Here is a 22,906-nt window from a genome sequence, read left to right as displayed (position 1 = left end):
AAACTTTTTTTAGAAAGAATGCTGAAGTGCTTCTGCAGATTGCAACTGGAAGCCTTCTTTCTTTCTGGGAAAGAAAGATCAACCCCATTAACACAACACCTTCAGACTTGTCATTCCCTACACTTGAGTTTGGTATACTAGAACACTACCTTTTGGAGGAGGGGAACATCAATATTTTCTAAAATCTGTCCTCATTCTCAACACATCAGGACACGACATAAAGATGAACGGTACTTCATATCACCAGGAGGTTGTCACTTACTGTTAGTGGTTCTCCCTGGAGAGCTTGTAGGATAAAATTACTGACAACTCTTCCATCATTCATATGCATTCGAGGACCAAAGGTATTGAATATTCTGGCAACTCTCACTTCAACTCCTTCCTGTAGTGAAAGAAAAAAGAACTGTTAGTTCCTTAATAAAAGTGTCTTTCTCCCTAGAAGTGTAAACTCTCCCCTGTCAAAAAGCTTTTTAAGAATCCCTCTTTCACTTTAACATGCATTATTTTCTAATAATGAAACACTTCAAATCTCTCCTCATCCCTTCTGAAAAATGTAGTGCATATAGCTATTTCTCAGTATTTGTAATGCAAATCTAAATCAGTGCTAGAACAGTTCATGATTTTAGCACATGTATTTTCTTACAGGAAGAACTCGAAAGATTTTTCAGTAATACCTTTCCAGTAACTTACTGGAAATTACAGTAAATTACTTCACCAGGGACTTAGTTACTTTTTTTCTGCACATAAGTGAAGTCTCACGATCACCAGATATAGTACCAAGGCAGCATTTCCACAGATTACAAAAGTCTATACTTTAGAAAAGCTGAACATGTCAGAAAAGTATCTTTTACAAAGGCCATAAAGTGGTTTTGTAACCCCAGCCACAGGGTCTTCTAGTACCCTTCTTATTAGGCTGTGTAAACACATGCATTACAATCAAACTCTTCAAATCAAAATGGTGTAGTTTTTTTCCAAGAAACGTTTTTATCATTTCCACAAGTCCTTTCTATGGAATATTTTGCAAATCTTCAAAGCAAAAGGCAACTAATATGTGAAATGGCGTGAAATATGTGAAACTTTTGGGACAATGCATTTTAGCAGTTTTGTAGGCTGAAATAATCTCTCTCGAGTTATTCTGATTGACACACTCATTTGAACAAGCTGCGATTTATGACAAAGCTTTCAAGAAGGATGTTTGGCCCTTGTGAGCTTAAACAGGATACTGCTGAGCTCAGAGCAATAGGGTATACTTTAAGCAGATAGATGCGACCATCTGAGAATGACAGTCACAAGGCAGGGAAGAAGGTGTCAACCTCAGTGCAGGCCTACATATCCTCCTCATATTACCTGGTCTCCCACCTCCCAGAAAAAGACATCCTTGTATCAGTTACAGGAAAAAAATTGTCTGAAGCAAACTTTGTGCGCTCTGATTCAACTGAAGTCACAAGCACAATGTTCCGGAGTTGCAAACATTCCTTCCATAACCATTCCTTCAGAGGATACACAGAACAGCTTGTATTTTCCATGTATTTTATTAAGGCTTAGACCAATGCTTGCTCCTGTCTTGGAAGAGGGTGTATTGTTGGTACATCTGCAGCTCACACACACTTCACTCAGGAGAGTGGAAACACATTTTTCTTCAAAATAAATGTAGCTTCATGTACAAGAGACACTTGCAGAAAAATGTGACCTTCTCTCTTAGGTCTCCAAGTGTTTCATAAACAAACAAATCCTCATAGATGCTTTGTGAAAGTAGTAGAACTAGCTTTTCCCAGGTGAGAGACAGGCAAAAGGGACACTCAATACATCAGCTATTACTTGGTGTTGAGAAATCAGAAACACCAAGTAGTACAGGTAAAACCCAACACCTCCCAGTATGAAGAAAGTCAAACAACATTCAGTTCCATTTAGCTGCAAGTAAAATTTCATTTGTCATGATCAAACCTTGTTTGCAACTGCAACAAAATGGTAAACTAACAGTAACAAGGGAGGTATCTATTGTGCTCCAAGAAAAGATACACAGTCTTTACCCAACAAGCTTGTATCCACAACAGAGCCAAAAAAATTACTTAGCAACATCCACTGTGTCTTTCCTGTTGAAAGAGACTCTGGAAAGAGCAGAAATCCCTTTCCATGCAAAATGGAACTAATGGAAAACTTCCATGAATCAGCTGGAAACAGACTCTTTATTTCTTGTTAGCTAAAACAGTACAGCAGCATAACATTTCAAATTTATACTTCCAGCAGCACATTACAGAACCATTTCCAAAGCCTTCACTGCTTTTGGAAAGATGTACTCTTATAGAGCTGCTCCTTTGTTTTGCCCAGCACTTTATCTTAAGAAGGCCACTGACTTCTTCAGGAAGGGTTGTACTTCACGTGGGCTTTCCAGATACTGCCATTAACAGCAAGTGCAGAAAAAAAGGCACTTGGAAGCTAATATTCAAGATAAAAATAACTCATTCAACAATGCTGATCAAGAAGCCTCTCTTGCAACTGCACAAGCTACAGCAGCATTGTTTTCCAGTATTGGTTGGAAACTAGCAAGGGATCTAGAAAAGGAAAACAACACATTCTCTATAGGCAGTTACTCACAGTCACAATGAATCCATTATTTCTTCTCCCTTCTGTTTATTCACCTCATCCCACTGTAATGTTCTTTTAAAATGAGTAACCTTTTATTTATAGTATCCCATAGCACAGCTTTTCTATGCAGCCTACTGCTTTGAAAAATCTATTTTCTATACAGCTAATTTTTCATTTCCCTCTTTAAAACTGTCAAAAACTATCATCTGTCTTCTCAAAAGAAACTCTTCCACAGACAAAAAGATTTTGGAGCCAGTAACTTAAAAGTTGTCATAACTCTCGTTTTGCTATTTCATGAACATCTCGTTTCAAGTGATCCTTTTTATATGTTAAGTAACTCTACTCCTTTTTCTATTAATTGTCTGTGTCTTAGCTATGTCCTGTTACTCCGAATATTATCAGTAACATGCAGTAATGACTGACTACCTCTACCATATTCCCATTATCAAAGTCAATTACTTCCCCAGGTTTGCAGCAGTAAGTCATGTACAGTATTTTATTACATCCTAGAGAAAGGAAAAGAACCCTTTGGCTCATATTTATACTGGTAAATGCAAGAGAGCTTGAAATTTATCCCTAATGATGAGATAAAATGTGATCAGCTGCCTTCTGTCCTCACAGTTCAAGCCAATGCCTTCCCACAGCAGACTGATCAGAAAGAAAATTCCTTGAACAATCAAAAAAAAAGAGCCTGAGAGCAAAATCATAAAATGCAGGATTGTGGACTAGCAAAACACTTCAGTTCACTCTATTATTTATCAATATGAATTTCTTCAAAGAGGCAGTGCCTGTACAGATGAAAAGAAACAGGAAAGAAGCAGAAAAGATTGTTATGGCTTATGGAGATACCTCCTCTGAATAAGTACTCAAGACTATTCTATAGCTGTCAGTCAAAATGTATCAGTAATTATCCAATCTCCCCAGCAAAACAAAGCTGTCCTTGGTTTTCAGCATGAGTCTTTGCCAGTTATTTAGTTTCAGAGATCCCAGGTCCAGAAACTATCAAGGGTATCAAGGATGCTATAACTCCTTAATTTAAAAAGACATATTTTAATTTTATAAGCTTTTTAAGAACAAGTATCTCCTTGTGTTGACTGTCTTAGAAAATAGATCCAATACAATTCAAATGCCAAGTCTTTTTAACCAAAACAATTTGAACATGATATGTTGTGGCTGTAATTCACAAGGATATCAGGCAAGCTTCTCCTATTAATTACCAGTGCTTTCTCCTTTGCCAAACGTGGATCTGTCTGAAGAGCAAGCATGAGTTAGACCTCACTCCCTCCATAAAAAATCAGGAAAGGAAAAGCTATAAATGTCTGCTCTCCAGCAGACATTTTAACTGGAAATTCCATTTTAACTGGAATTTAAAAAAATCTGCTGGGGAGGTCTAGACAGTAGCAGGGGTATCAGTGTGACCGGATACAAATCTTTACCAATGTCTCAGCCAAAATTACTTGAATTGTTGTATTCCTTGTCTGCATTCCTTGCTCTAATAGTCACTTTCTTACTTAAAGTCATATTCTTTCCCATGTGTTTCATAGATCATTAACTCTCAAAATTGTTCCCAAACCTCTGAATTGCAATCACAGCAGAATTACTACCACTGTGTACACTGGATCCATCTATGACGTGTTTAAGCTACAATACTCCACAATGAAGCTGGGTCCAAAGAATTTTATTTATACATGCTGTCAGTTGTATTAAAAAAATGCCATTAATACTCTGTTACTAATAGCTTTTTAGTTTTATTTTGCAAGAACAGTGATGCTGAGATCCCAATTTCAGAAACACTACAGCTCCTGAACAAGCTAGGAAGGACAGCCTCAATCATCTGACTCTATACTTTGGGCATAATGCAGGTCCCTGAACACAACCTACAATTTTACAGCTGTTACTGTGCTTATAGTTCAACACCTCAGCTATTCTAAGGCAATTCCAAAACTAGCACTTAATGCAATAGCTGTATCACAACCAAACCCATTTCTTACCACCAAAGCTTTCAGAGTCACACAGCTGGTATGAAAAAATGGATGAAGAAAGTGGAAGGAGAAGAAAAATTTTCCTGTAACATTCCCTAGTGACCTGAAGTGTTGCTTCAGCTCTGGAGAATTTCCTTACAGATCAGTGGTATAGGAAAAGAAAGAAATCTTGTTCACAAAACACCCTTAATATGCACAGCATTTAAAATGCTGAGTTATCTTTATTTACAACACAGCTATGCAGATGATGCAAATCCCTGCCATGAGGGTAGTATCAGATTCTAGTCAGTATTTAAATTTAATCCAGAGCATTGGAGTAAACATTAATACCTAGACTTCCAGGTAGCTCCAGAATGCAAAATGCAATTTTTTAAAGATTGAACAGATAACTGAATAGCAAGTCCTAACAAAGCATGAAATTTACACTGAGATACTGTGTGCTGAAACTCCCCTCCCACTGCTCTTTCACGTGATAAAGCCAAGAAATGCTTAATTCATAGGGCCAAAATAAATGAACAGAACAACACTGCCAGCAGAAAAGAATGCACTAAGAATGCCTTGGTCAGGACAGGCTACTGAGGAATTGTAATTAGCCAATTTTGACTAGATTCAAAACCCATTCAAGCAGGCTGTCTGGAAGTACAATGCAGAAGTTTAGTTTTACTTCACGTTTTCTGGAAACACTATTAGGTATTTAAGGTACCTAGCAATGTGCATAATGATGGCAATCTTTGTACTAAATTACCAAAAAATGCAAAATAACTTTGCCTGTTTCTTCTTTTTATTGAAGCAGAGAGATTCTGGAAATATTTTAGCCTGAAATACCGCAAATCCTACTGTTTGGGGCTAGGCCATTCCTACTGAAAATCCTCTTAAAAACACAATGCTTATTTGCATAGAGGAAATCAGACCTTTTCAAAATGTAAGGTAACACTAATAACAGCATATCACCTAAACACTACTCACCCCTCTCTTTTCCCCACACCTGCTCAACAGTGTTTCAGAATATATATGAACACAGGCCAAGCTTGGGCAGTCTTCATTAACCCATAACAAAATACAAGAAATATGTCACAGAGATGCCTCTAGGACAGACAGTTCATCTGCATCTTGAGTTTTTACTTAATGTATGTGTTCCACCTTACAAATCTTTCCTATTCATTATAAATCCTGCATAAAATTTATGAGATGCTATCATGACTCATGCTGTGGTTTTAAGATACAGCCCATGATATTAAAAATTATCTACTCATGCCTTTCTAAAAGAATACTGCAGTGTGTACCACAAACTTGCAAAAAAATGCAATACCCTACAGCACAAGAATTTCTCATAAAAACTGCAGTTTTCAACTGTAAATGGGTTTCCAGACTGACAAGGAATATTTTACAAGAGTGAAATACCAGAGACATCATCCTGAACAAGAGCAGTATCACCATGTTGGACCTAAAATGATCTAAAAGAGAACAAAGGAGACAACCTCTGCCTTCTATGTCTGGTAGAAAAGATAAGACAAAATTACTACACTATACTAAAATATCACCTCAAAGTCTTATCAGACTTCAGCTTTATTCTGTTTCCAGAATCACTTTTTTCAAAATAATCACTTTTCAAAAGCACTTAGAATTTTATAATTTAAAGGTTTAAAATTATATACAATATACTGTGTTTGATTTATACTTTTGTATATTATGGCTGCAAATAAAAAAAATACTGATACCGTTTTCTTTAGTATGCCACATTTGCTAATTGAATAGTCTCCTAGAGCCTAGCTGAACCAAAATTAAGGAAGATTTACATACAGGTAAAGAGTCAATGCTACGTTAGCTAATGATGAGCTTCTACCTGCTGGTTAATAAACACAAGGACTTTGGCATGTGTAATTTCTTAAACATATTTTAAATTGCATTTTTATCCTCACGTTACTGTGTTTGTCTAAAAACATGCATTACATAGCTAGGTATTATTAAGGTCTGTATTTATACCTGCGTAATTTTAAGGCATTTCAAAGGTGCTTAAAATACATTGCTTCTATAGAAGTACTCATTAAAGATCTTCCCCATTCTTACCTGTATATTCTGATTTTGATTAGTCTCCTTCAACATTCCACATTTATCTGTAATGGCACTATTCAATACTACTGACTTCTCAGCGCACTAAGGTCACCTCAGTTTAATTTGTTTAAAAACTATTCACTATACTGAAAGACACAACTTTTAAGAAGACTAAAGCACATTTTCTACAAGAAGACTGCTCATCTAAAAACACACAACAGATGGGAGCAATAAAACCTTCCCATTAAAGAAAACAGATTTTGCAACAGGATGAGTGTTCCTACTCAAGATGTTCTCTTTTGCCTTCCTATCCCTAAATACACATATTCCAGTCTTGCCATACATTGGCCTTCAATAATTACAGAAAAACCACTGAATCTGATGCAAGTTTAATACCTGCTTCATGTATGCATAGCACATGGTCTCTGCAACTCGCTTTCCTTCATCATAGCAGGCTCTTGGACCTATTGGATTCACATGCCCCCAGTAATCCTCATTTTGAGGGTGAACTTCAGGATCTATGGGGAAAATAAAACCCACTTTAGATTATGAAATATCAAAAGATTATTATATATAATGAAACTTTCAGTAGAGCATTTGCATTATACAAGTCAGCACAGCTTCTCTCTGAATTCTGCATTTTAGAAAATCTTACATTTTAACACAATGTCTTTAAAGTTACAATCACTGAAACCATGAGAACGGCAGTGGCAGAAAATGAAAGACTAGTAAAATAACTGAATTCAGGCAAAGAATAGCCAGCAATTGCTTTCCCTAAAAGAGTGTGTGAACAGAGGGTTAAATTCAACTCTTCTCTGCAAAGGCGGAGTACCCCAGGGGCATAAATACAACTTTTACCTAATGTGCTTCCAAGGAAGCATTGCAGGTTATGTAGGCAGCAGTTAGGTAGGAGGCACAGGTTATGCAGGAAAGTAAAGCATATCCAAATTTCATAAAATACAAAACAAGGAAAGAAAAATGGAGAAAATAGGGATATACTGCATTTCTTAAAGAGATAAGAGTGATATACCACAAAGTATTTAACATTTCTATTTTACCCTAAGCATTTTTACTAGCTACCACTAGGCACAATCAGGTTAGACAATCTTTTGGTTTAATCCAATGTAGAAGTTATTGATCATAAAAAATTGAACAACCAAACAATAATCACCTAGGAACCTTGATGGTGTGTGCTTTGTATGCTAGAAAAAATACAAATATTTGGTTAAATTTCCCACTTTATTGTCTATAGGACAGTATAATTTCTACTGGGTTTAAAGTTGGCATACATTACTATAGAACTTCCTAGTGTTGAAAGCTAATTTTTGAAACAGCCTTGACAGTCAGTTCTGATCAAACCTTCCAGATTTTATGCTGCTCAGACATGATTATGAATGAATTTGAGCCACATGAAAGCCACAGAGCAATGGTAAATGCATATAAGTTTTACATGATTATAAAAGCCCATAGCAATCTTGAATGGGCCTGGAAAGATGCTGTGGGAAATGAGATACTCCAGAAGGGAGTTTCTTCAGTTACAGAAGAGTCCTTGGGGCTATAATTCTTCTCTGCAGAGCCTGACCATGGATAATCTAAGGCTTGGGAGGCAGTAGGAATGCTGCACATCCTCAAGCCACTTTGACCAATCATCTTTGTGATCTCCTGCTAGGTTATTTACTTTGAATCTCCTGAACTGAAGTTGCTCCACCAAAAGTGTACACCTAGAGGCATGTTCTTCATCCTTCCTCACTTTTTGGTCACGAAGTTTTGTATCTTGTAACACAGGTGGCCATTTTTTGTTTACCTGTTTGTTCTTTACAGCCAAGAGTCAAACCTACTCCCATTGAGCAGGGTACTGTGCCTGTGGATCTCCACTAATCTTGCAAGACTGCTATGATCAATTATGTAATATTTCAGAATAGAAGGAAGTTTCTCTAGCAGGCACAGGGTCTGTTACATACCTAAGGAAGTACTACAGATTCTTGCTGCATCCTGTCACTGTTCTATCCATCATTCTTTCACTCCCTCATTTCTAACAGTAAGATGCTGCCAAATATTACATTTTAAGAGACACCAGAAGAACCTGCATGTACAACCAGTATTTTCTTAGCTTGGAGGTTACGTCATTTGTGTCTTACACATCAGGGCAATTGCTAAATCTTAACAATACAATTCCTGTGTGAAGGGAAAAAGATATGCATATTTACTATTTAAATTATCTTTCTTCTCAGGTTTTCATTATGGCACCTGGACTTTAGAGTACAACACTCAATTTCCCTGCAAGCCCTTTGGAAAAAGAGATGTAAACTAGGACACAGGAAGGATACAGACAACACACCACCAGTCTCCTGCCACCACTCTTGACTAGATACATAAAGCAAGCACTGTAAATGCCCTTCTCACATTTTAAACTGTAAGAAGAGCATCTCCTAAAAAAGTAAGCTAAGACAGTGATGAAAATCTATCATTCTGGTATCTGACAGAAGATGCGTAAATATACTTTTACACAGTCATATCTGAAGAGCTCTAAATACTGTTTTATTCTTACCTCCATAAACCTCTGATGTAGAGGCCAGCAGCAGCCGTGCTCCAACACGTTTAGCTAAACCTAGATTTTGGGCAATGGGGAAAGAACATAATTAGTGCAAGAATCTTTCACTCATGCTAGTTGTTTTAGTGTGATCCTGTTCTGCATGTTTTTAAAGAGAATTTGATTTCTCTCACTAGGCAAATTTAGCTGAAAATGACATCCACAGCTCCCACTTCCAAACTAGAAAACTTAAGAAACAGCAGAGCAGCACCTGCATGTGATGTGTTTGCTTCTGGGACTAACATTTGCACTGAATCCAGATCCAAGAACTTACCCTACTGCAATCTAAAAGCCAAGGAAGCATTCCAATTAGGAAATCAAGATCTTGAAACAACATAGTATATTATGATTACCAAATCCTTCTTTACATAGATTAAAGACAGGCTATGTAAAGAAACTTATACAGAATAACATGTTATACGACAAAAATCAATAATTTCTTCTTTATTATGCCCTTTTAAATTGCTTGGATGACCCTACCCATCACTTGAGATTATCCTGAATTCCATGGCAAATGAAGCAAATCTCTCACCTGTGTCATTCTGGTACCTCAATAGCTTCTGAATCACTTGATTCTCTGAACAGTACTCTCAAGAGTATCACTCAAATAAGAAACTCAGCTATGCTAATGGCCAGGAGTTCTTCTGACTCATAACAGTTCTTAGGATCGCTGACACTCGGATCAGTCTCCATCATACCAAATGGCACAGAGATGGGAGGAAAAAGTAGTGAAGGCCTGAAGTCTTCTTTTCACAGACCCATTCTCAGCATCAAAACTAGCAGACATAGCTGAAAACACTGCCTTATAATTATCCAGTATGAAGCTAGACATTAAACACTCTTTCAGAATTTGCTAGCTAAGGCATGCACAAGAGGCAAGAATCTGCAGTATTCCTGATGTCTGGAGTTTAAACCAGTGCAGTTCCACCAAGTCCAAAGTCTGCTGAGGTGGAAAGAAACACTCACTTATAGTTATTGTGGGAATGTTCCACAGTCACCAAAGTGTAAACTGCAGTTATGAGCACAACAGTGCTATAAAAACCCCATGCTCTTAATTTTTCCTGTTACTTCTTACTTAATTACTGCACACTCCATAGCCAATTTACAGGCACAAAGTTCTTGTGCTTTGAAAGCCATGTTCTCAGTGTTCATTTGCAGATATATTTAAAGAACAAAAATCTTCAAAGAGGGTAAAAATACACCCAACGTTCTTTTGCTTAAATAAACAGCTTTTTAAAATGTACAACTCATTTGCTTCATCCCTCCCTCTCCCCAGCAACTACATCAGGATTATATGATGTCTAACCAAGTTAAGTAATAAAAAAAATCCACTTACCCAACATGTTTAATGTTCCAATAGTGTTGGTCTTCAATGTTTTTATAGGATTATACATGTAATTTGGAGGAGAAGCGGGAGATGCTAGATGATAGATCTGGTCCACTACAGAAAAGTGGAGGAGATAACATTATTATTTTCCCACATAAGATATTAAACGAGAAAGCACTGAAATCAAGAAACAAGTATTCCTTTGTGCACTCCTAGCACTGGAAGCCAGCACTTACTGTGCTGCTACCTACAGATGATATGTACACAAACCTGTTGTAACTCTTAGAAGAACTTAATTTTTAGTAAAACAAAACCTAGAGCATAATGTAATATATCAACACTATTGACATGGATATAGATGTCTGTGTTGGTATTCACACTTTTTCACTTATAAAAAATTTATCTGAGTACTTTAGAAATGTTTAGAAGCTGTGAAAGTATTTGCAGCGTTCTGTTATACTCAAGTTTTTAAGTGGCTACAAGCTTCAGAGTATTTTTCTAAAATAGACTGTGAAGCAAAAATGGTACACATTTTTTCAGTATGAGGAGAAACTTTTCGGGAAAATTAAATACTGTATTTTTATTTCTAGACCATCTGTCAATGAAACATTAATTTGCTTTGTATCATTTATATATTAAATATTTATGGCAAAATATAAGCACGCAACTTTTGTCTTTTTTTTTCAGTTACTTTTGTTAAACATATGCAATGCTTTGGATAACATTATTTTTGCTTTAATTAAAAAAACAAACACACAAATCAAAACTCAATACAGAGATTTCAGCACACTCATCCACTCCCTGTTATAAAACACAATTAACCAAAGAACTAGTCAAAATGCATTGTCTGAGATGATTGAAGGTTGGAGAAATTAGAAACAAAAGACTGTTGGAAACAAATTTGTTAAATTATAATAAAAACAAAACAATGAAAACTGGATTAATTTCCATAGGCAGTATCTGATATTGAAGAGCTCAACCTGCAAGACTTTCATAACATGACTGTTGTAAATATGCAGATGTCTTTCTGTCTTCTATGTAACTTGACTCACAGCAAGCCAGAACTATGTAAAAAAAAAAAATCACCCATGGATAAATACCTGTAAAAGCAAAAATTAAACGTAAGCCCAAATGAGATGTTTAAGGAAGAAGAAATCCCCTGTACCAAGGTCATTCAAGAAAAGCAATCAAAAGGGAGGTAATAATTAGCATGGCCTGATAAAAGAAAGGGAAAATAACTTCTTTGTATTTTAAAAGTTAGGGTTTTTTTTTTGTTTGGTTTTGTTGGTTTTTTTTTAAAAAGGCTTGACATTGAAACCAGAAAGAAGCTGGAAAAGTCAAGGCTAGCTGGTATTCTGCAGAAAAAACACTGCATGGCATGAGGCTGTCTCGCCCTAGAACAGAACACTACTGGTAAAACAAATGTTTTCTTTCTATTTCCTTAGGTGTTTTATTATTAAAAGCAATAGCAAATCAGAGCATTAAAAAATAATCTGTACTTTGACCACATAATGATTTCTCTTAGCCTTTTGTTGGGGGCTTTAACTTTCAGAGTATCTCTGACAAAATGAACTTTCTCCTCCTTTTCTTACTTAAAACAGCTTAGAAGCACCCTTGACTTTCAAGTTAAAAAAAAAAAAATCCAAGAACAAACAAATTTTCTTTTTCTCCATTTAAATGCAACTGTACTTGCTTAAATAGCACAAGCTGTATATGAATTACATGTAGTAGGAAAAAAAAAATAAATTTATAAATGGTTTGAGTTGGAAGAGACCTTAAAGATCACCTATATCCCACCAGACCAGGCTGAACAAAGCCCCATCCAGCCTGGAACACTTTCAGCAAAGGGACAGCTTCTCTGGGCAACCTGTTCCGGTGCCTCACCAACCTCACAGTAGAGATTCTGTTTCCTAGCTCTAATCTAAACCTACCTTCTTACAGTTTAAAGACATTTCCCCTTGTCCAATCACTGTATGAAAAAATAAAGTATCAACTATGAAGTTATCACCTGCTTTCAACTAGCTGAGAACACTGAAAGACAAGAGGAATGTGCCTCCTTTTGAAGACTTCCTTCCCATACTCAGATTTCATTTGTCAAAGAAAACCTTTGCTTTCTGACCTCCAATATACATATATATATATATAGAAAAAAGCAGACTAGACGGGCAAAAGCATACATAAGTGGCTTGAATTATCCTTGTGAAAGTCATCCCTTACTTTTCAACAGTGTATTGAGCAATGAAAAAATGAAAAATAGGTAAGTTTTCAAAGCACAAGCATCTCCTTCACATTAAAACATTACATTCGTTTTAAGATAAGCACGTGCTCTGGTAACAACGCATTAAAAATACCAGCAATATTGGCATGGTAAAATATTCAACCTACTTTCTTTCTGAATCCCTAATGAAGCATGCTTGTATAGAAGTAAAGTTTTTCTAGATTAACTGTTGTGCCTATTGTCTACTGAGCAAGCTCAGATCCTGACTTCCATGTAACAGAGCTTGGATAAGCACACACTGGATCATCTGGAGGAAGCATTTCAAAGTCTACCCTATACTGCAGCCCTGCATTATCACTGCAACACAAGAAATACTGCAAAATAACTTAATTCAGTGATTAAACTCACAATGTCAAGTGACCAAAATAAGAAATTATTTCAAGCTATACCTCACCCCAGAGAACAATTAACTATCAACATAAACATAAGATGAGCTCCTAAGGCAAACTTAATGACTGTTACTGAAAGTCCTGTCTTGACAGAGTAATGGTATTTGACAGTATGCTCATACAGATGCCACAAAATATAACTAATTATATGTTGCCACACTCTCTTTGGTCTACAGCTGTTTATCTCTAGTGCAGGGATGAATTGCTGCCTAGATGTCAAAACAGCCCAGAAAGCTAAAGAGACACAGTTTTGGCAGATGTGTAATGTTGTTGAATATTTATTCTCACATAAAAAGGTGCAGAGAAGTAAAACTTTATGTAGCAGGTTCTCAGCTATTTGTTCTTGAATGAGCAGGAATTGTACATCCAACCACTACCAACTGTAGTGCAGCATCAAGAAAGAGTTTGTCACACAAGGCACCTGCAATAGCAACACAAATAGCATCTCAAAGACAACCTGATGCAGCAAGAGCTGGCAGAAGAAAGTTCTCAGCTTAGGCTCGATTCTATGCCCTACCTGCTAATGCAGCTGAAACTTTTAGGAGTCTGTCTGCAACATGAAGCTAGTTCTTCTGCGTGATGAAATGTGACATGGAATAACTACTCATTACTTTGGTCACTGTGACACTGTAAGCTTAAGCAATGAATCAAGTTGGAATCAATTTTTGAGCTGGGGAAATGCAAAATTGTATCATGGGGTAAATTTTAACTGGTTTGTTGAATGTCAATACACCTCCTACAGATGACTTCTGAGCATGAATAAAATACATGACTACCTCAAGTTTTGCTTTAAGTATCCCCTTCCCACAGCATGCTGTCATAAAACCAAAGACAAGGGGTAGACTGGAAGATGGCAAAAGGAATGCTCTGTAAAGATGCTGATTGATGCTTCAAGCAGCAGGTAATTCAAGCACAGTGGTGTAGAAAAATTAAGAAAGCAATTGCTGAAGTCACCTACAGCCAACTCAAAGCTAAACTATGACCTGAGTTTTATGCTGTTTCTTTCTACCTACTCCTTCACAATCCTGTCTAAATCAGTTTTTTGACAAGCTGTGGTAGAATTTTTGGAAAGAGAAAATGTCACTTCAAAAGCATTTTGGTCTGTTAGTAATTTACTGCCCAATCCTAATCTGTCAAAGCAGAAATGAACTCTTTCCTGCCTCCCTCTCCATCCACTTAATTTTGTTTGGTGGTTTGTTTTTTATTTAAATACTGCTAATTTTTGACACACAGCAGCTTGTATAGGAATGGTTCCTTTAATGGCATGTGGCAATTCAGATACAGAAGTTCAAAAACTACCATTCCTTTTGCTCCACAAGGATACAGCTAGCCTGTGATTATCCAAGTGGTCATCTAACTGTTAGCTAAAAACAAATGCATTTAAAATACAAAACCCCAAAACCTCCTTATCATATTCAAGTTTATTTACTTATTTTTAACATTTTTAAACAGTAAAAAACACTGCAAAAGAAAGCAAGAAAGCAAGGAAGAAAGCACTCCCATTCTCTAAGTCCTTCATTCTTCCTTTTGCTTCCCAGCTAGCAATTGTTTTAAATGGAACAAAGAGAAGGAGCTGGTGGGAAAACAAGGTTTTCCTTGCCAGACATACAGTCTTGCCTGTCTCATTTGCCTCTGTACTTTTCCCCCATGCACAAAGGCAAAAATCGACCCCTGTATGGAAGAGGTTCAGCAAGAGCAGAACTGGCAGAGATGGAAAATGGGGAATCTGATGGCCAAGTGTCAGATGGCCATCATCTGGATCAGGACAGGCAATCAGGCAGCTACAGGACCTCCCCCTTTTGCCTGGGAAGGAATCTTTCATATATCAAGCCTCAGACTAATGAAACACATCTCCATTTTCCCAAAACATTTAGAGGATGCTGGACATTTCAGTAGGGTGAAAAGTTTCTACCACAAACTTTTCATATTTGATTCATCAAGCTTACAATGCTGAAATCAGAATAATTATTTCTCATTCCACCTTCCCTCTAATAACTGTCAGGTCTGAAAAATACCTACTTGTCTTTGGGTTTTCCCCTCAGAATTTCAGCAGGCCAGCTAGCCAAAGCCATAGACCCAGCCTGGCTGACAACTTTGTATGTTGTAGCACAAAGTTACCTGTTATTTAAGATAGCAGACAACTTAACTCTGTTCCAGACAGAGCTGTGGAAAGCTATCCAAGCTACAGCTTTGTAGAGGATTAACTGTTTGGGTGCCTGGGACAGTATGTACTGAAGGACAGAAAGAAATACATCTAGTAATTGACCTCCACAACTCTTTCTTGCCACACAAGGTAAAGAAGTTTTATAAAATTTAATATGAAGCCTTGAGCTAGCTTTGCAATAAAGTCATAGTGCAATTATTTGAAAATAACTGTGTGAACAGTTGTGCAAAGTGCTACTTTAAGAACCACAACAGAAGAACAAATGATAACAATAAAATTCTGCAAGTTTTGTGTGTAACTCACATGAGAGACTAGAACTTCGTTAATCTACTTTGTTAACTTCGTTAAACTACAGCAAGTAGTTACCAAGCACATAGATTTACCAGGATCATGGACTACTGATAAAAAAAACCATTAAATCTGTTATGTTACAATTTTATTGAAAAAAAAAGGTCAAAACAATAAAATTCATTTCAAAATCCACAGACACGGAAGTTGGCATAAACATTCAAGCCAGGTATGCAAGGCATACCGTGGCAAATAGAGAAGTCTGTGCTCAACAAAGTTTAAGTAACATATTACAAGAGAAACAGCAATTAATGTTTGCAAAATATGCCCTTCTCTATGTGTAAAGCTGAAGAAAAAAAAATCCCTAAAATTTAGCATACATGGAATCTGTAGTAATTAAATTTAGACACAAACATTCAATCCTGTGTTTTTATTAATGCTAAACAAGAATGATCAATAAAACCACTTACCCTAGGGAGACTAGGACAAAATACTCCATAAAACTCCAAAATACTACCATAAAACTACCTTCCTTCATACCATCTTTATTTTCTAGCCCTAATACTGCATATGTTCTCCATGCTTCTTAAGTGAATGGTAAGGAAGAAATCTACCACCTTTCCTATGACAGGAAATGACCTTCATCCTTCAATTTCTGTCTTCAACATATGTCACGGTCCCAGAAAGGACTGAACGGGTCACCAAGTCCACTAAGCACCTGCATCCATCACTGTATTTGCTAATCAGGAAGCACTGAGCAGAAAAGCTTTGATCAGAAGCATACAAATAAGTTTCTACAGCTTGAATGCATGGATTTTTCTTGTAAAAAAAGCAGCTGTGCCTAATTCCTTATTGGAAGTCAGGCCAGAGAAACTGACACAATGAAGCAAGACATTTCTATTTCCCTGAACTAAAAAGGACTACAAACACAAGGTAATTTACCTGACGCTAAGCACGTTGTCTGTAATATCAGGCAAACTGGAATAACTCAAAGATTTGCCACATTACTCATACTGGAGTAGTTTTTGAGAGTCTCATACCAGAGACCAAAATCAAGGCACCACTGCACTTGGCTCTGGACAAACAAAATAAAGTAGCATCTGCTACCCTCTGCCTTGCCATACAATTATGACCATACAATTTAAAACCAGCTGAACATATTAAGCACGTATGAATGAAGACTAGGAAGGGAAAAACCTGGGACAGAAGTATGGATGCAAAAAAAAAAAAAAAAAAGCAAAGCCACTTATTAAAGACACTCTTTGTGTTTGTATTTGTATGTGCTTTGAATCACCTGTGAGAGGACTTGAAAGACTGAACAATGCAGGGATACTGTCGAACACTGCTTATTAAAATGCTACCATGCTGACATCTGAAAGGCTGTTATTCACAAGAAGGCTATAGACTATTCTTTTGACCAATTTTGTGAGACCATTGGTCTTAGCCTTAAAAATTAACTTAGACCCTAGCAAAGTCCTTAAAAGGATTTTTTAATCCCAGTCAAGCAAATGATTTATTAAAATCTATAAATACTGTAACTTTACATACCTATGTGCATGTAACAAGCAACTAAAACACCTCCTGCAAACTCTGAAAGCCAATATCCTTGTCACTATGTGTATCACATGCTTACACCCTGTCTCTCAACTTGCAAAATGTTTTTTATTGTATCATTCTAAAAGCTTTTCCAGTGAGAGTCAAAGGAGACAAAACTACCTTTTTGTTAACAACAGGCACTGAAATTAGAGACAACATTTAAGAAATGTTTCTCCAGAAACCGGACTGCTGGAATTAAGAATTAAAACGGAACAACAAACAAAGACCAAAACCAAATAGCTTCAGTTAGCTGAAGATCAGTTAATCTCAGAACATAAGCCATAAAACAATTTATCATTACCTACCACTTACACTTCTCTCTCATTTCATATTATATTACTTAGGTAGTGCACATGCACTTGCTTTAAATAAAAGTTTTTGAGCATCAGAGGGGAACTACTCTTCACTGCTCTGCCCAAAAAGCGTTTGGGCAGCAGTTTTAGCTGCCACAGACTGCAATTTTAGAAGTATCATACTGTATTTTTCAAAACATACTGTGCATCTGTGATTAGGGAAGTGAAACCAGTTCAACTGACTCAATTGTTTCCACCCTTGACTGTAAATTGGTGGCATTTTCAGGCCTGTTTTCATTTCAAATTTGTGAAAGGTGTGGTAAAAAACCAAAACAACAGCACCAAGCAACCAAAACCAAAAAGAAATGCAAGGCTGAAGTATGTTCCTGTGAACTGTGAAACAGTTCAGCTGAGGACATCTTTCAGATACAGGAGATAGCTGGGTTTAAAGGAAATGTGCACATATCACTTCACAGAAGATTATTTTAAGGCTTCCAAAACTTGCTGAGGAAGCAGGAAGAAGAAACGCCAGTGGGAGAAGGACATGGGCTATGTATAACTGCCTCATGCTTTCTTCCAGATTTATTCAAATGCTGCGTGTACCTAGAGGTAGTTGAAAATTGGACCTCAAGACTGAAAACTGGGAGGCATTTTTTCCTGTTTAGGGGTCCAGTTTGTGGAATGATCATATGCCATCTTATGACATCACCTTGAAAGAGGCTTGGTTTTTGGTGTGTGTTTTTGGGGGTTTTGCAGGGTATATGGGCTGTGTATTTTTGCAGGTTTTTTTTATTGTTTCCATGTATCTGTGTTTTTAGGTTAGGGCTCTTTTTTGTTTGGTTGGTTTGTTGTGGGTTTGTTTTGTTGGATTTTTTTACACATATATTCAAGTATAACAATATTTCACAGTAGAAATACAGACTTTGGTGGCTTAAAGTGATATAAAAACAAACCCTTATTTTATTACAAACACAGGGTCAAGTCTAAAGCAAAGGTGAGTATAAACAAGACAGCAATAATGCTTATGTCATTATGTAAGCCAAGTACATTAATAATAACGTACATTTATTTAATACAGAATTTCCATTGGCATTTTCTAATGCAATTTCACCTACTACCCTAAAGTGTGGTACCATCACATTAACACCAGACGAAGCATTAATTCTTATTTGTTTTCCAGTTAACATCTGTATGTCTTTACAATATGGTTTGCAAGAACATGAACCACATTGCTCTCAAGTTAGCATCTTGGGGCATTTGTAAACTTAGTGAATGTAAAGAATGAGGCAGAAAATAAGTAAAGGTGAATTTCTATTTTTTCCCCCTGATAATACAAAAAAGAGTGTTAAGTGATTATTTTCTTTCCAGACCAGCCTTCAGAAGAAAACAACCTGTCTTCCAGTACCAAAAAAGTTCCCATTTAATAGTGCATAAAAGCTATACATGAGGCTCAGGTTGAAATGAAAATATCTTTAAAAACACAGAATTGAGCTATAATAGGAAAAAAAGGGTTAATATAGAACTATTTAAGACTTTTTTTTTTACTATTTTTCACCTTTCAAGATTACTGAGCTACTTTCATTCCACTAAAGAATTCAAAACCCTTTTAAAACAAAGTGAAAACGTGTGCATTTCCAAATGCTAAAGCAAATAAAATCCTAGCAAAGGAGAAAGACATTCAGCACTAGAGATAACTACAGCTGTCACAGGGCTAAAAAAAAAAAATATAAAAAATTATGTTCAGTGATTTATTATTGTTTCTGGCCAACCTAGATCAAGATCCAAGAATGCTGAGTCCCACTTCGTGTCATGGATCAAAGGTAATGACGCAGCCAAGGCAGACTGTGCGTAGGCATCACTGTGAAGCTGAAAGCTACACATCTTGAAACTAAATTCACTTTTCCATATCCAGAGCAAAAGCACTGCTCTTTCTAGACCAAAAATGAGGTCTCTTTCAGAAATAAAGCACTGATTATCCTCTCTGAGGATAACTGAACTGTCAAACAACCTTATATAACCTCATTTAAACAGGACAGCAAATACAGACAAATTATTTAGACACAAACCTATTTTTTATCATGACATTATTTAGTCATTCCAACTTCTATTTACAAATAAAAAGGAGAAAACCAGGACTAAGAAAAGAAGTATCTGATCTGTTACAAAAACTAACCCCCCACTGTCTCACTGGACTATAAACTCTGCAATGAAACAAAATTTTACCATGTTCTTAAGTGTATGAAAGTTAATTTTATTTTAAAACTTCACCATGCCAGGCTCAATTTATACTGTTGGAAGATGAAAATATATTCAATAAACTACCCACTGAATAACATGTAATAATTAGCTGTCAGTATTAAATAGGGAATTGGTGTCTTAATTACATAGGCCATAGGAAAGGTAGCTAAGGATCTCAGAATTCCCATTCATTAATGACTAGTTAGCTGGGCAACAATATTAGCAACGATGATAACTCCCTGAGAAAGTCTCAAGTGTAATCAGTCAGAAAGAAGGTAATGCATGGAAAAGATGAGAAAAGCTGACAAGTTGATCTGGCTGAGGTATGAGCTATCAGCACCTGGAGTCAGTTAATAAGATCCTTGTTTCATTATCCTATCAGCGGAAGCTGAAGTTGGAAGTAAAATAACAGGCAGTAACTGAGCCAGTGCATTGTTACAACAGAGCAGGAGCATGTGTTTTTGCAGGACTGTTTCAGTAGTGTTGCCAGGAATTCATCACAAGCAATAACACAAGAGATGCAATTACTAGATGTATTTCCTGTGAAATTTCATCCACTAGAATTCAGCAGGAATTAAAAAAAACAAAATGAGCTGCTCAGTAGTTTTTTTTTCCCCTTAAAATGACCAAGTACATTCCTACAGAGTTTTAAAAGGATGGAGCACACCCACCAGAACTGCAGTGCAATTTGAGCAATGCTTTCACTGACTCATTATATGGCTAGATAGTCCCACAAAAGTTGATAAATGCATGCCTCTCTCAAATACAACCATGTTAATGGTGCCTTAAAATCTGACTACTTAGTAGTTTGAGGTTTATGATAGTTCAGATGTTGAGCTACTACTTTAAAGCCGAACATACTTTTGTTTGTTTGCTTCTTTCTTTAGGATTGGTGTATTTTTTTTTTTGTTTTTCTGTTGAAAACTAGGGAAATCCAGTGCTGCTGTTTTCCTACTCTTCATGTTGTAGAATGCCTGTACCTAAAGCAGGAGCAATGTTTTCTACAGAAGACACTGAAAGCAACTAAGGAAAGTTAATTTCCTCTCAACTGACCATACACATTTGCAGGATGTATGTCTAGCCTAACTGCAGCTCTCAATTAAACTTCAGTTCATGAAATATCTGTACCACAGACTCTACATGCCTGCGCAGGCACATAGGAAAGTGGGACAATGGATGGGACAGACTGACCCACTGCCATCTTGCCTTCTCACAATATCTGACATATCAGGATGCTTTTAAGGTCTCTTTCCTCCTGTCCACTCTGAAAAGAAGATTTCAAAGACAAAAGTGTTCTGAACCTTTTACTCCAAACTGGTCACAGAATATAGTCTAATAATAAACAAAGCATACAGATATTAGATAGATCAATACAGAACTCAGCGTTTATATTTAATTTCTTTACAGACACACAACACCCAGAACAGAAAGGCACAAAGAAGTGCAAATACCAAAGCAGAGACTACCTACCTTCAATGTACAGGGGCTCAACGACATCATGATTTATCAGTTCGAAGTTCTCATGACCAATCCAGTGCTCCACATTTCTTTTCCTGCCCGTAAAGAAGTTGTCCACAACTGTAACCTCATGGCCATCCATCATTAGTTTGTCAGTAAGATGAGAACCCACAAACCCTGCTCCTCCAGTTATCTGCGTTAGGACAGTTGGTATAAATTTTTTTTTCTTTTTATACAGACACTAGACAAAGTCTACAAACATAAAGACAGAACAGTAGGTTTCAGATCTTTGCTTACTCCAGGGGAAACAACTCCATTTCAATGTATGGTTTTTTTGTCCAAGATTTAAAGCTTAAAATTTCAAGAGACATATTTGACATGTTTCATCACTGTCAGACTAGAAGGTCAGCTACCTATTCATATCAACAAAATCTCTTTTACAGATTACATTATTTTCCTTTTTTTCCTTCAAATTGGATTGTGCTTTTTATTTGTGACAGCAGTGTCTAAAAAGATGCAGAAAGGTAACAGGAGAAAGTTCTGCAAATCCCATTTCTCAGGAAATAAAAAAAAGGTATAACAGGTTATTTTCATGTCAAATTTATCAGACATGTCAGATGCAGCTTCTGTCTGGTTTACATGGAAGACATGATGGGTGTTCTAAGTAAATACTGTAAGTGTGCACCCACAAAGGAGAAAGGAAATTCTCTGAAGACCCTTCATTTGAAGTATCTGCTAAAACCAAAATCATTCTTTCTGTATTTTAATGTATCCATAGCTTACATTGTTCTGGCCTGAGGAGGTCAGTCAGTTGGATACCGTTAGCTCTGACATGCAGCATTTGCCTGTCTTTAAACTCTGATGTTCTGCTGCAAAGAAGCAAGCAGAAATAAAATATTTAAAATCCTGTAGTCCTGTTTCATTGAAGAAACAAGAAATTTTCCCCTTTTTGCACCACAGACTTTAACAGTAAACAAGCAAACAAAAATGACTAATTCAGTACTGAAGCAGCCAGCACAATAAGCAGAACTGCAAGTTCTGTGACACATCCAGACCTATCTACAGAAGCAATTATTTTCTCTGCATTTCATGAACTGGTTTCAAGAACCAATACAAAACAGATGACAACACTCAAAAAGCACACTTGTAAAAGACCTGTGTATCAGCTATATATCTGCACAGTTAAATTTGTATTTTGAAAGTGATTCAGCTGTTGATGTCCATTCCTCAGCTGTAGTGACAACTAAATAAACAATGAAAGGACAAGGTGGAATCAAGCAGGAATCTAATGAACAGATGGTGTACTGCCATGACAAAGTGCTGTGTGGCAAAGGATGAGATGCCCGAAGCTCTTCTACTTTGGGTTAGTCATAGGCTAAACATTTACCCTGTCCACTACCCCTGCCCTCCAATGTATTAAAAAACAGAATTAGCAGATTTATTTTTTTTTAACTAGAAAAACTAGGGTTTTTTTTAAATAGAAAAAAAGCAAAGGAAAACCTCCAAAGATTGAAAAGGGAAAGAACCATACAAAAACTACATCTGTACATCTGTTTTATTTTGTAAAAACTTGAATGTCCACTTCTTGTATTCTCATCCTTTTTCTTATTAAAAATCCAAGGGAACCAGTGTGTCAAAACAACTGTAAGTAGCAGTTAATAAAAG

The 22,906-nt window shown here is 36.5% G+C and overlaps 1 protein-coding gene across 2 annotated transcripts in view; it reads right to left on the bottom strand.

Annotated features, from left to right (window-relative positions):
• Window positions 1–22,906, bottom strand: part of UXS1 (UDP-glucuronate decarboxylase 1) — a 56,296-nt gene that overhangs the window by 10,259 nt on the left and 23,131 nt on the right. For both annotated transcript variants that reach the window (XM_005516564.2, XM_088051132.1), the window contains 5 exons: window positions 21,254–21,434; window positions 10,547–10,651; window positions 9,169–9,228; window positions 7,017–7,138; window positions 263–382 (listed from right to left, as the gene is read on the bottom strand). In XM_005516564.2, the coding sequence (XP_005516621.1) occupies window positions 263–382; window positions 7,017–7,138; window positions 9,169–9,228; window positions 10,547–10,651; window positions 21,254–21,434 (588 nt within the window). The remainder of the gene's footprint in view (window positions 1–262; window positions 383–7,016; window positions 7,139–9,168; window positions 9,229–10,546; window positions 10,652–21,253; window positions 21,435–22,906) is intronic.

The sequence above is a fragment of the Pseudopodoces humilis genome, chromosome 2 (genome assembly GCF_049639895.1).
Source record: "Pseudopodoces humilis isolate 2021_Gansu_Grassland_sample_001 chromosome 2, ASM4963989v1, whole genome shotgun sequence".
NCBI classification, from domain to species: Eukaryota; Metazoa; Chordata; class Aves; order Passeriformes; family Paridae; genus Pseudopodoces; species Pseudopodoces humilis.
Note: the sequence above shows the minus strand (reverse complement) of the source record. Positions and strands in the feature narration are given on the sequence as shown.